The 14,877-nt window shown below is 40.5% G+C and overlaps 1 protein-coding gene across 1 annotated transcript; it reads right to left on the reverse strand.

Annotated features, from left to right (window-relative positions):
- Positions 1 to 253: 253 nt before the first annotated feature.
- Positions 254 to 4,472, reverse strand: LOC113112139 (uncharacterized). Its single transcript, XM_026277594.1, has 14 exons — positions 4,280 to 4,472; positions 4,083 to 4,177; positions 3,936 to 3,996; positions 3,420 to 3,482; positions 3,262 to 3,306; positions 2,823 to 2,858; positions 2,665 to 2,709; positions 2,274 to 2,300; positions 2,013 to 2,146; positions 1,640 to 1,936; positions 1,457 to 1,552; positions 1,237 to 1,378; positions 1,067 to 1,149; positions 254 to 825 (listed from the first exon to the last, which is right to left on the reverse strand). Exons 1-14 carry the CDS (start codon positions 4,470 to 4,472, stop codon positions 751 to 753), a joined length of 1,392 nt encoding a protein of 463 aa, XP_026133379.1. The 3' UTR covers positions 254 to 750.
- Positions 4,473 to 14,877: the final 10,405 nt, after the last annotated feature.

The following is a 14,877-nucleotide window of genomic DNA, read 5'->3' on the forward strand; positions in this document are numbered from 1 at the left end:
GTCAAACTAAAAAAAATGTATTATTGGTGCACCTTATTAAACTTATTAATGCCCCACTTCATCACCTCTTAGCCTACTGAATAACTAGATTATTTGAGATGGAGTTTCTTTTTGTAAAATTTTATTAAAGTTATTTGTAACAGTACACAGCAGATCTGAATAAACTTGAAAAAGAAACTACAAAAGCATTAAATCAAACACAATGGATTTTTGGCAGACAGGTGCCAACATAAAAATGCTGACGTGCAAAACATCCTCAAAAATCATAAACAAAACTTTTAAATTATGACCACACCTACATTAGAGTTTGCACGTCATTGCCAACTGTGCAAAACCTGCTGTTCTAAAAGTTCTCAAAAGTAACATAGTTTACACCATAAACAAGTAGACTACGTGAAGGAATTTTGACATGGATGAATGCTTTAAGTAAGTGGAGGTGTAGATGAAGAACAGGTTTAGTCTCATAGTTCACATATAGATCAGTTTGATTCGAAACCCCTGAAACTTTTCAGGAAGTGGGACAAAACAGGAGAATCAATGATTATTATTCATGCTAAATAAACATGGTATATAATTAATTTGTACACATTATTTCATTATTTGTGCTAAATCATGTTTGTTGAGACATGTAGAAGCGAACAGAATTATACGTTTCCTTCTTGTGGAGTTACATTCCTCTTTTTATCAGTTTCTACATCTTCTACGGCAACAACATTTCGAGTTTTAATTCCTATCCATGCATTACGACTTTTAAGTCTTTTTGACTTTTCTTAACTTCAGCTCAAAGTTACTTGACACTCCATGATTGACTAGCTCTTGTTTTATCTGAAAAAACAAAACAAAAGATTGATGGACAGGTTAAAAGAGCATTATTTTCAATTGTAATCTACTGGTTATGGTTACTGGTTAAAATTCCCAGAGTAAAAAATTAGAAAAGGTCCTTGCAAGATAGAAAATTCACAGCTTATCAGATGTAAAGTCAAAGATAAATAATAAGAGACAAAGTCCCCCCGAGACAATAAAGGACTTCCAAACATCAACTTTTGTTATGAAAAGTGTGACTTACTTGATGCAGAACAACCTCCATGTTTCCGCTCTGTTTTAGGTCTAAAAATGACTGAAGTTTCATTTGAAGTCCTATGACGATTTCTAAAAGTACAGACACATGTAAGACACTCCGAGATGATATTAAAAAAAACTGATAATAGCAACAAATAATTATGTTTCAAATCTTACCTGTTCCATTGTTCACAAGAAAGGCCCAACGACCTGGAACATCTACGTTACTCGTGGTCTTGAGGTTTGGGATGTAGTATCCATCATATGGATTATAATGAATTACGTAGTAGTCAGTGGAGCCGATTGTGTCGTATCCAGCCTATTAAAATCAGTCAAATGTTATGTATGCAAACAGAGCTGGTAAATTGTTGTTTCAATACTGTGATGACTGTTTTACCTCCACTGGAAAATACTCCCCAGCACAGTCACCATAATGCATCAGTAGGAAAGAAAAACCACCACCTGAAATCAAAACTGCTTGAACCGTAATTGCCTGAAAAGAAAAACAACAACATCATGATACATAGTTTATACAACCTTCAATCTTGTCCCTGAAAAAAGAAAGAAAGGAACTATTTACCGGTGCTGAGTGTTGATTAAATACATTAATATCTGTTGTTAGCACATAGTCCCATGTTGCAACAAAGACCCACGAAGCAGTGAAGCCCCGTCCAGGGAAATACTGGTTTATATCCTGAGTGGCACGAGTGAGGATACTTCCATTGGTGTACTCCTGATATGTGTATCTACCTATACCAAGGTCATCAAGCTCAGTCCAGAGGGCGGCAATGTAATCTTCAGCTCCATGTGTTGGAAAAGCGTAAGGGTGAGCTTCTGGTAAAGGTTGGACGAATGTAAGGAGTCCATTATTATTAATCTGAAATAAAAGCAATCAGCTGCTGTATCACACCATTTCCATTTATATTAGACTTGCAACAGAAATTAATTCTTACGTAAATGCTGTTGTATTTGCGGCCAAAGTACGTAAATGGAGCAGAGAAGCCAACAAGTCGATAGGTATCACCACCATTTTCAAGAATTTCAGTGTCTCCTGCTGCTGCACCGAATGGATAAAATATCGATGGTGCTGACGACAGAATAACCACAAAAAAATAAAAAATACAAATTGAGATGTGAACAGTTTTTACAACTCAAAATCTCATAATTATTATGATCCAACACAAATACACCACTATTTGAATGTCAATAAATACCTGACCATGGAGTTGTTGTTGTAGAGGCTGTTAAAGAAAACAGTGTTCAATTATGAGACACTTATGTAAAGAATATTAAAAAACACATTGGGCCTCATTCATGAAACAAGAGCAGAACAAATTGTGTGTAACTCACTGGTAAAGCTGTTCTGACATACATTTTCAGATTCATGAAAGTGTTCGTACTTTCAAACTGTTAGTTGTTACGACAGAAATGTGCACCTGCTCCTTACCACGTATAAATGATTCCGTAAAGTGTTCTGCGTTCTTTTTGACAAATTGATGCCACTGAATTCTGATGCACTTCCATCATAATATTTTACAAGTTTGATTGTTCCATTTTATATTTATACTACCTATTATACCTAGTTAAAAACAGGTCTATAACTACCTGCTGTGTCTGCTGTTTGTGGTGGTTCAGTCGTTGTAGTTTCTGCTAAAGAAAAAATAACATAAAATTACAACAATCATCAGCAGACTAGGAAAAAGTGAAAACAAAAACGTTGCATAGCTGTATGATGATTCTTTCATCAACCACAGCTTTATTACCTGGTGTGACTGATGTTGTTGCTATTGTAGTGCTTTCTAAAAGAATGAACACACATACAAACACTATTAAATACCATGTGAACTCATTGAGAGGTGTGGTTTTCTTTCATAGTAAAAATGCTCACATTGTACACACATAGTTAGACACTTAACATGAAAAAACTGATAATATTAACAAATAATTCTGTTTCATATGATGAGTTTTTGGTAAACGTTTTTTTTTTTAATGTCTACATAGTTTTTATCTTATTTCAGTTAACATTTATGAAAAGGTTTTTGCTATTTTCAGTTAACTATGATAACCCTGGTACAACAGGCATTAAACATTGATTTTTTTTGGTGTTTTGCAGTGGCACACAGAGTTTTTGTGGCAGCACTGAATCTCTTAAATGGAGAAAACTACTTATTTGTACCTAGTTAAAAACAGGTCTATAACTACCTGCTGTGTCTGCTGTTGGTGTTGGTGCAGTCGTTGTAGTTTCTGCTAAAGAAAAAATAACATAAAATTACAACAATCATCAGCAGACTAGGGAAAATTGAAAACAAAAACGTTGCATAGCTGTATGATGATTCTTTCATCAACCACAGCTTTATTACCTGGTGTGACTGATGTTGTTGCTATTGTAGTGCTTTCTAAAAGAATGAACACACATACAAACACTATTAAATACCATGTGAACTCACTTGAGAAGTGTGTTTTTTGATATTTTCAGCTAACTATGATAACATACTCGGTTACTAACGTAACCTCGGTTCCCTGAAATACCGGGAACGAGTACTGTGTCGAAGACGCTTATGGGGAAAAACTCATTTTTTCTCCTGAACTGAAGCCTTATTCAATCATGCAGTGAAACTGCACAGCCATTGGTTCGGGCAGTGTTATTAAAACAAACGTGCAGCCTTTTAGCAAGGAATTCAGTACTCATTCCTGTATTTCAGGGAACTGAGGTTACATCAGTAACCGAATACGTTCCCTTTCAATACTTCACTCGTATTGCATCGAACACGCTTATGGGAACCCAGTTCAATCACGCCATGCTAAGAAGGGGGGATGACCAATGCAATCATACTTGATCTTGATACCAATATATGAGGGCTTAAGGCTCTCATTACCGTGGGCAGGTCCCATGAAGGGACAGTGGGAGGGCAAGGCGGATGAAGCCTTCTGGCACCTCTCATAAATCAGACAACTAAGTCGTTTATGCCCACCGACTGGCCTGCTATAAGGGCGTGTGACGCCGCTATAGTTGCTACATAGACCTTGAGCGTGGAGGGGGATCGTCTCTTCTCCAAGTGCTCTTGTAGAAATGACATTATCACTGATACGTCACAGGGGGTCGGGTTTTCACCATGGTCTGAGCACCATGTAGAGAACACAGACCATTTGGAGGCATAGAGGCGTCGTGTAGACAGAGCTCTAGCCTGTGAAATTGTGTTTAGCACATGCTCAGGGATACCCGTGGGTTCCCGTCGAGCCACCAAAGGTGCAGAGACCACAGCTCTGGGTGCGGATGCCAAATCGTTCCATCCGCCTGAGAAAGGAGGTCCCGTCTCAGAGGAACGGGCCATGGGGCCGCAGTCAGCATCTGTGATAAGTCGTCTATTCAGTGCTGATTTTCCCAGAGTGGGGCTACAAGAAGAACCCTGCATCTCTGGTCCCTGACCCGCCTGATTACTTGGGGAATCAGAGGAACCGGAGGAAAATAGTAAAGACGACGGTTGGGCCAGTCCTGGGACAAACACGTCCTCGATCTTGGAAAAATATGTTGGGCAATAAGAGTTGTCTTTTGAGGCGAAGAGGTCTATTTCCGCTTTGCCAATAACGTCCCAAATCTTCTGAACTGTCTGCGGGTGAGTCTTCTGAGGAGACTCCGCTTCTTGACAGCATATCCGTGCGCTTGTTCAGTTTGCTCGGTAGATGCACTGCTCTCAGGGACCCCAAGTTGCTCTGGGTCCATTCCAGCAGCCGCGAAGTTAGTCTGAAGAGACGCGTTGATGACAGCCCACCTTGGTGATTTATGTAAGAGACCACGGTCATGCTGTCTGATCTGACCAGCACGTGGTGGCTCTTTAGGTCTGACAGGAAGCTCTGGCAGGCTCGTTGAACTGCAATCATCTCGAGGCAGTTAATGTGAAGCCTGCTCTCCCTCTTTCGACCATCGGCCGAAAGCAGGTTCCCTTCGCAAAGTGCGCCCCAACCTTTGTTGGACGCGTCTGTGGAGATCACTTTTCTTCTGCAAACCATACCAAGCGGGGCACCCCGTTCCATCCATTGCATGTTCCTCAAAAGGGTCAGGGCCGAAATTCAGTCCTGACTCACCTTGATATTCAGGCATCCATGACACCACGCATGAGGTGGAACACACGGTTTCAGCCAATATTGGAGGGGGCACATACTTAGCGGCCCGAGCTCCAGCACCGGCGATGCTGCTGCCATAAGACCCAGCAACTTCTGGAATGTTTTTAGGGGCGAGAAAGCACCTATTTTAAAAGAGTCCGCGATTCACTGTAGAGCCACGGCACGCTCCTTTCACCATTGTTGCCCTCATCATAACTGAGTCTAACACTATTCCAAGAAATGATATCCGTTGGCTGGGGGACAGCGAATTCTTGGCAAAATTTACCCTGATCCCCAGGCATTCCAGATGGCTGAGGAGCAATGTTCTGTAACCCAATGCCTCCCCTCTGACTGAGCTAGAACTAGCCAGTCATCGAGGTAATTGAGAATGCGGATTCCCTTCTGCCTGAAAGGGGAGAGAGCCGCATCCATGCATTTGTAAATGTGTGAGGTGCCAGAGACAGCCCAAAGGGGAGGACCTTGTATTGGTAAGCCACACACTCGAAGGCAAATCTCAAGAACGGCCTGTGATGGGGGGCTGTCTGGATGTGAAATAAAGCATCTTTCAGATCCAGTGAAAAGAACCAATCCCCTGAGCGTATTTGTGAAAGAATTTGTTTCAACGTGATCATTCTGAAATGCCATCTCATGAGGCACGGTTCAGATGTCTTAAATCGAGGATGGGGCGCAGCCCGCCATCCATCTTGGGAACTAGAAAGTAACGGCTGTAAAACCCTGAGTCGCGGTGTGCTGGTGGAACGATTTCTATAGCTCCCTTCACCAGCAGATTTTTTACTTCGCCACGAAGAACGTGAGCATTCTCGTTGTGCACCGAAGTGGTGACCAACCTGCGAAAGCATGGTGGTCGTCGTGCAGACTGAAGGGAATAGCCGTGTTTTATTATTCCCATGACCCAATCTGATACCCAGGGAAAAGTGAAAACAAAAACGTTGCATAGCTGTATGATGATTATTTCATCAACCACAGCTTTATTACCTGGTGTGACTGATGTTGTTGCTATTGTAGTGCTTTCTAAAAGAATGAACACACATACAAACACTATTAAATACCATGTGAACTCACTGGAGAAGTGTGGTTTTCTTTCATAGTAAAAATGCTCACATTGTACACACATAGTTAAACACTCTAACATGAAAAAACTGATAATATTAACAAATAATTATGTTTCATATGATGAGTTTTGTAAACGTTTTTTTTTTAATGTCTACATAGTTTTTATCTTATTTCAGTTAACATTTATGAAAAGGTTTTTGCTATTTTCAGTTAACTATGATAAAACTGGTACAACAGGCATTAAACATTGATTTTTTTGGTGTTTTGCAGTGGCACACAGAGTTTTTGTGGCAGCACTGAATCTCTTAAATGGAGAAAACTACTTATTTATACCTAGTTAAAAACAGGTCTATAACTACCTGCTGTGTCTGCTGTTGGTGTTGGTGCAGTCGTTGTAGTTTCTGCTAAAGAAAAAATAACATAAAATTACAACAATCATCAGCAGACTAGGGAAAATTGAAAACAAAAATGTTGCATAGCTGTATGATGATTCTTTCATCAACCACAGCTTTATTACCTGGTGTGACTGATGTTGTTGCTATTGTAGTGCTTTCTAAAAGAATGAACACACATACAAACACTATTAAATACCATGTGAACTCACTTGAGAAGTGTGGTTTTTGATATTTTCAGCTAACTATGATAACATACTCTGTTACTAACGTAACCTCGGTTCCCTGAAATACGGGAACGAGTACTGTGTCGAAGACGCTTATGGGGAAAAACTCATTTTTTCTCCTGAACTGAAGCCTTATTCAATCATGCAGTGAAACTGCACAGCCATTGGTTCGTGCAGTGTTATTAAAACAAACGTGCAGCCTTTTAGCAAGGAATTCAGTACTCATTCCTGTATTTCAGGGAACTGAGGTTACATCAGTAACCGAATACGTTCCCTTTCAATACTTCACTCGTATTGCATCGAACACGCTTATGGGAACCCAGTTCAATCACGCCATGCTAAGAAGGGGGGATGACCAATGCAATCATACTTGATCTGTGATACCAATATATGAGGGCTTAAGGCTCTCATTACCGTGGGCAGGTCCCATGAAGGGACAGTGGGAGGGCAAGGCGGATGAAGCCTTCTGGCACCTCTCATAAATCAGACAACTAAGTCGTTTATGCCCACCGACTGGCCTGCTATAAAGGCGTGTGACGCCGCTATAGTTGCTACATAGACCTTGAGCGTGGAGGGGGATCGTCTCTTTCTCCAAGTGCTCTTGTAGAAATGACATTATCACTGATACGTCACAGGGGGTCGGGTTTTTACCATGGTGTGAGCACCATGTAGAGAACACAGACCATTTGGAGGCATAGAGGCGTCGTGTAGACAGAGCTCTAGCCTGTGAAATTGTGTTTAGCACATGCTCAGGGAGTCCCGTGGGTTCCCGTCGAGCCACCAAAGGTGCAGAGACCACAGCTCTGGGTGCAGATGCCAAATCGTTCCATCCGCCTGAGAAAGGAGGTCCCGTCTCAGAGGAACGGGCCATGGGGCCGCAGTCAGCATCTGTGATAAGTCGTCTATTCAGTGCTGATTTTCCCAGAGTGGGGCTACAAGAAGAACCCTGCATCTCTGGTCCTTGACCCGCCTGATTACTTGGGGAATCAGAGGAACCGGAGGAAAATAGTAAAGAAGACGGTTGGGCCAGTCCTGGGACAAACACGTCCTCGATCTTGGAAAAATATGTTGGGCAATAAGAGTTGTCTTTTGAGGCGAAGAGGTCTATTTCCGCTTTGCCAATAACGTCCCAAATCTTCTGAACTGTCTGCGGGTGAGTCTTCTGAGGAGACTCCGCTTCTTGACAGCATATCCGTGCGCTTGTTCAGTTTGCTCGGTAGATGCACTGCTCTCAGGGACCCCAAGTTGCTCTGGGTCCATTCCAGCAGTTGCGAAGTTAGTCTGAAGAGATGCGTCGATGACAGCCCACCTTGGTGATTTATGTAAGAGACCACGGTCATGCTGTCTGATCTGACCAGCACGTGGTGGCTCTTTAGGTCTGACAGGAAGCTCTGGCAGGCTCGTTGAACTGCAATCATCTCGAGGCAGTTAATGTGAAGCCTGCTCTCCCTCTTTCGACCATCGGCCGAAAGCAGGTTTCCCTTCGCAAAGTGCGCCTCAACCTTTGTTGGACACGTCTGTGGAGATCACTTTTCTTCTGCAAACCATACCAAGCGGGGCACCCCGTTCCATCCATTGCATGTTCCTCAAAGGGGTCAGGGCCGAAATTCAGTCCTGACTCACCTTGATATTCAGGCATCCATGACACCACGCATGAGGTGGAACACACGGTTTCAGCCAATATTGGAGGGGGCACATACTTAGCGGCCCGAGCTCCAGCACCGGCGATGCTGCTGGCATAAGACCCAGCAACTTCTGGAATGTTTTTAGGGGCGAGAAGCACCTATTTTTAAAGAGTCCGCGATTCACTGTAGAGCCACGGCACGCTCCTTTCACCATTGTTGCCCTCATCATAACTGAGTCTAACACTATTCCAAGAAATGATATCCGTTGGCTGGGGGACAGCGAATTCTTGGCAAAATTTACCCTGATCCCCAGGCATTCCAGATGGCTGAGGAGCAATGTTCTGTAACCCAATGCCCCCCCTTCAGACTGAGCTAGAACTAGCCAGTCGTCGAGGTAATTGAGAATGCGGATTCCCTTCTGCCTGAAAGGGGAGAGAGCCGCATCCATGCATTTGTAAATGTGTGAGGTGCCAGAGACAGCCCAAAGGGGAGGACCTTGTATTGGTAAGCCACACACTCGAAGGCAAATCTCAAGAACGGCCTGTGATGGGGGGCTGTCTGGATGTGAAATTTATCGTCTTTCAGATCCAGTGAAAAGAACCAATCCCCTGAGCGTATTTGTGAAAGAATTTGTTTCAACGTGATCATTCTGAAATGCAATCTCATGAGGGCACGGTTCAGATGTCTTAAATCGAGGATGGGGCGCAGCCCGCCATCCATCTTGGGAACTAGAAAGTAACGGCTGTAAAACCCTGAGTCGCGGTGTGCTGGTGGAACGATTTCTATAGCTCCCTTCACCTGCAGATTTTTTACTTCGCCACGAAGAATGTGAGCATTCTCGTTGTGCACCGAAGTGGTGACCACCCTGCGAAAGCGTGGTGGTCATCATGCAGACTGAAGGGAATAGCCGTGTTTTATTATTCCCATGACCCAATCTGATACCCCAGGAATGGCTTGTCATTGTGAGGCCCGGATGGACAGACTTTGGATTAACTCGAGTGTTTGTCTGCCGCAGGGGGACATAGCACTCGTGAGTGTTATGAGAGGAAAACTGCTCTTTTTGTGAAGGAGTGTGTTTTTTTATTTTGTGCGCTATAACAGCGTTTTTTTGTATGGGCGCTAAAAAGGGCCCATTGTTTGCAACAAAAACAACTTTATCGACACCTGGATATGGACGGCAAAACACACGGAGCAATTTGGGGGGTGGTCCAGGCGCAGCGAGACTTAGCCACCTCCTCTTTCTTTCCTGTAGATCAGGATGACGGCTGCGGCGCAGGGTCCGGCACTACCTTGGGCCAGGGTCCCATGCATTTAGGGAACTGAAACCATCTGGTGGCCGAGTGAGAACGGTGTCGAGGCTTGGATTTCACAAGCTGGGCAGCGGTGGTATCAGCGGGTGCTTGCTTGGGAGGCTGACGGGTCGGCACCTGTCTGGGGTGACTGGCAGCGGCAGATGAAACACGTTTTGGCAGGAAGTGTCGCAATGCCTGGGAAGACTCCCGTGCCTCTGTGAAGCGTTCAGCGAACCCTTCAATTGCTGGACAGAATAGGCCGCTGGGGGAGATCGGCGCATCCAGGAACTGGGCTCTGTCAGCATCCTTGATCTCTGTGAGGTTAAGCCACAAGTGGCACTCCAGGATGACCAGGTTAGCCATCGAGCGCCCTATGGCCTGGGCAGTGCTCTTGGTAGCATGCAGTGCCAAGTCTGTTGCACTCCCTGAGCGTGACGACATCCGGGCCAGACTCATCACGAGACGTTTGGCCTGGAAGACTTGTAGCACTTCCATGGAGTGGAGCGATGTGGCTGCTTGCCCTGCCGATGCAAGCTTATGGGAAAGTGAAGTGAAAGTACGAGTGAAGTATTCTCTTAAAAGGAGAAAACTACCTATTTATACCTAGTTAAAAACAGTTCTATAACTACATGCTGTGTCTGCTGTTTGTGGTGGTGCAGTCGTTGTAGTTTCTGCTAAAGAAAAAATAAAATTACAACAATCATCAGCAGACTAGGAAAACATAAACGTTGCATAGCTGTATGATGATTCTTTCATCAATCACAGCTTTATTGTCTGCTATGACTGATGTTGTTGCCACCGTAGTGCTTTCTGTAAGAATGAACACACAATGTCTTCCTATAGTGATTTCACGAGTTCACATCTACGTATATTAATACCGTAAGTTTATGCGTATTTGGCGTGCTGTCCGGGTGGAGGGCTCCGAGCTCGGGATGTGGCCCGAACCCAGAGTACTCCCCCCGGTTGTGGTAAGAGTAGATGGATCTATAAGTGAGGAGAAATGGGGTGGAGGAGGGATGCTGAAAACTGTCAATGAACAGAGATAGGTTCTGCTGTTATTTATACCTTGTCATGAGTTGATTACTGATTGGTCTCCACTTGTGTTAATCAGGTTAATGAACTGCGACTGTTCCTCCCGAACTTTGTTATAAAACAGCATATAAAAGCACCCGTGCCTCGTTTTGATATTTAAACATATAAATGCAAGGAATTATTATTATTAAACATGCAGTACGTAACATAACTCATGTTTATTCATCGAAGCCTTTTTGAAAATCGATCAGTTTTAAAATCATGGCGAGTTTCCAAAAAATAAATAAAAGTATGGGAAACACATCCCACAGCACAACCTCCTGAGGCCAACTTCAGACTCATCACTTTGACTTTAACTGTGTTTGTAGAAGGCACCGCAGCCAGATCGATATACATAACACAGACCGGAAGTTAACTTTGGGCCAGGCACGTGCGCTCGATGAAACCGTCTACAGAAGGCCTAGTTGGCTCATTTTCACTCTACAGGTGTCCAGACACATTTTAGCTCAGGAAAATGTCTAGATATTTTAATAAAAAATCTTTACATACATAAAAATACTCATGCCCTTTGTTCTACTTTATTCAAGTTGAAGGTTTCCATTGAAAACATTGGTCTTTACTGGCAGAGCAAGCTATATGATAGAGGCATTTTTTGTGTTTTTCTTTTTTTTTTTTTTATGAAAAAAATCGAAAGAAAGCAGATGGAATACAAAAAGAAACTAGTGCATTGTTTTAAATGAAAAAAAAGCAGTTTGTAAATGAAAAGAGTGCCAGTCTGACAGGGAAAATTATTATTATTATTATTTGAATATAAAAAAAATAAAGATTATTAAATTAAGAAACATTTTATTTTGTTTTCACATGAAGGCTGGTAGTTAGCAGGAAGTTTCATAGATTTTTAAGCATGTCCTCGCACTGAAGAGAAAAATGTTTTGTTGGAACACTGCCAGAAAATCTTAAAGGGGTCACATGATGCAATTTAAAATTGTCCTTTCTCATTGGAGTGTTACAAGCTGAACATCTGCAAAGTTACAAAGACTAAAGTCTCACACACTTCTTATGCAAAGAAAGAAGACGTGGAAGTTTTTTCTTTTTTTAGAATATGATTAGAATAAAGAGTGCTAGAGTTACAGTAGAAGGTCCAATAGAGTTCTTTAGGTTGAGAGAACACTTCTGGTTCTAACTCATGAGTACCTGTTGTTGATGCAGCTGTTGTTAAAGGAGATGTTGTTTGTGCTCTTGCTGTTAAAGAAAAAGAAAGATTATTAAATTAAGAAACACATTTTATTGTCTTTTTCACACGAATAGTGATAATCAAACAGTAAGCCTTACTCAGTGACAGGACTGATATGAACACCAGCAGACATTGTGAAACCAGAGACAATCTCATGATGAAGTCAGAGATAAAACTGCAATGTAGATGTAATCAGAAATTTATTGTCAATAAACCAATGTTATTACAGCATATCTGTAATAATAATATTTTATTAGAAATGAGATATTTATAGTTTTGACTGTAGGAGTTCCTTTTGAAGCTGTTGAAAAAACTGACAATATTCAAAAGGTTGCACTTTACATAAGACTATTTTAAATACAAATTATTTAATGAATTAATATTTAATCTTATGAATTTAGTTTGTTTAGCTTTTAAAAGTTTTACAAGGAAACATATTTTAGTACTAGAATACTAATACTATATATTTTCTTTCTAAATAAATAGTATGTTTTTCAGTCTTTGTAATTCAATTTTTTTTTTTTTTTTTTGGTTAATTTGATGTCTTACTTGCCATTCCTCATTTACTTGCAACTTTTGAGTGAAAATTATTTCAAATAAAATTTTCAATCAGACTGTACCCTGATTGGAATTATGCAACAAATAATATATATATATATATATATTGACCAAAATACATATTAAAGCGTACCTGCTAACTATTTATTTCTAAATATTATTAATATATAAAGGTAAATATTTTTTTAAACACTGATATCTTCTATTGTCTTATATCATTATATTATCAACTATTGAATTGTTTTATAAAACCTTAAATACTATAAGCAGCTAAATTGGCTTATTGTTCTATTTTTGCTGTTTTAACATTTAATAGGAAAATATATCAATTATTGTGTAATGTTGAATTTAATAATCCATATTCCATTATGCAATTAAGGATTAACTGTAAAATAATATAGCTAATGGCGCATGAAATATTACATTACAAAGCTCTGTCTCACCTCATACGGCTTCTTCTGAGCAGCTCTTGCACCTGCTATGAGTAAGCAGGAAGTTGCATCGATTTTTAAGCATGTCCAGGTACTGTTTACAGATACTCCTGGATTTCCTGGAATGGAAGAGAAAAAAGTTTTGATGGAACACTGCCAGAAAATCTTAAAGGAGTCATATGATGGAATTAAAATTTTTCCTTTCTCATTGGAGTGTTACAAGCTCTTGGTGCATGAAGATCTGTAGAGTTGCAAAGACTAAAATCTCAAATCCAAAGACATATTCTATATCACAGTTAAGACTCTGCCACACCTCCTTAAAATGGCTCATTTAAACACGCCCCCACATGTCTACATCACTATATGGAAATATTTGCGTAATGCTGCCCAAATGTTCACGCAAAGCAATTAGACGTAGTTTCAGTAACACAGTTAGTGTTAAAACAGTCATATCAGGGAGATGTGTGTGTATATAGACGAAGGCAAGAGCACTTTATTTGGTCTTTCAAAAGTAGATCCATTTAGGAATCTTTAAGATTACTAACAACAGAACTTAAATGCATTTTATAGACGACTGTTTTGTGAACCTAGGAGAAGAGGTCATTCTGACTTTGCTATGACAAAATGACGCTTCTGAATCAATTACTGTAAGTATGTTTTGTTATTAGTTTAAGTATTTTCTATTGAATGTTCAGATGTGGAGTTTTGTGCATCACATGTGTCTGTGTGTGTGTGGGTGTGCACATGCATGAGAGAGAGAGAGAGAGAGAGTCAGATGTCATAACTGTCCGTGGCTTGTGTACTGTAAACACATACGAGCTTCATCACTGTGTCTGTCACGCCACTCTGTTCCTCTTTTGGGCTTAAACTGATGGTAAAATTTATAACACCATTAACTGTCTTCCCATTTATTTTGAAAGAAGCTTGCAATAATGTAAAGGGGTGTTTCATTTCCGATGAGTGCTTGAGGTGTTCGGCCAATCACAATGCACTGTCTGAGTTGGCCAATCAAAAAAAAACTGCGCTTGTTGGAAGACGGGATTTTGTAGAAAACTGCATGTTTGTGAGAGGCGGGGCACAGAGAACCTACAATAATGTACAGTAATTGAAAAATAATGTGATTTTGGAACACTAAAGATGCTGTATGTAAGTTTTGACTCTACTAAAGCATAAAAATACCATAATATATTTGCAGTTATTTAAGAAACATGCTCCGTTAACATACTTGTTTATCTGAAAAAACAATGGTACTGTCAGTTATTCTCCTTTGAAAATGTGCATTCCGGGCCGGAATGTTGTCTCTGTTCTGGTTTGTGAAACCTGCCCACTGTCAGTTTATCCAATTGTATTTCGGCACACGGGTTGCCAGTTGGTAGAAAACCCAGCGTATTTAAAATCATTAATCATCGACTGTGCTCATTCACGTTTGTGTCGCCAATATGTCAACCTGCGTGTGCATTAAGTCCTAGAAGGAGGGTCCAGGTGAAAAAAAACTTTTTCAATATTTAGAATTTGGACTGCAATACCTTGTTCAACCACTCGGAGTCAATCATACATACAGCATCTTTAATGTATAATTGCATTGTAGGAAGGACACCTTAAAATAAATTGTAATCTATATAATATTTAATACTATATTATAATACAGTATTATATATATATATATATATATATATATATATATATATATATATATATATATATATATATATATATATATATATCATATATACTTAAATATATTTATTTCAGTCTATAAAATATGTCAGAATTTTCATATTGTTTAGTTGCCAGTACCAGCTCTTCCTGTGTTTTTAATGTATGTAATGTATTGCAATATATTGAAATATAG

Source organism: Carassius auratus, chromosome 12 (assembly GCF_003368295.1).
Source record: "Carassius auratus strain Wakin chromosome 12, ASM336829v1, whole genome shotgun sequence".
Taxonomy (NCBI): domain Eukaryota; kingdom Metazoa; phylum Chordata; class Actinopteri; order Cypriniformes; family Cyprinidae; genus Carassius; species Carassius auratus.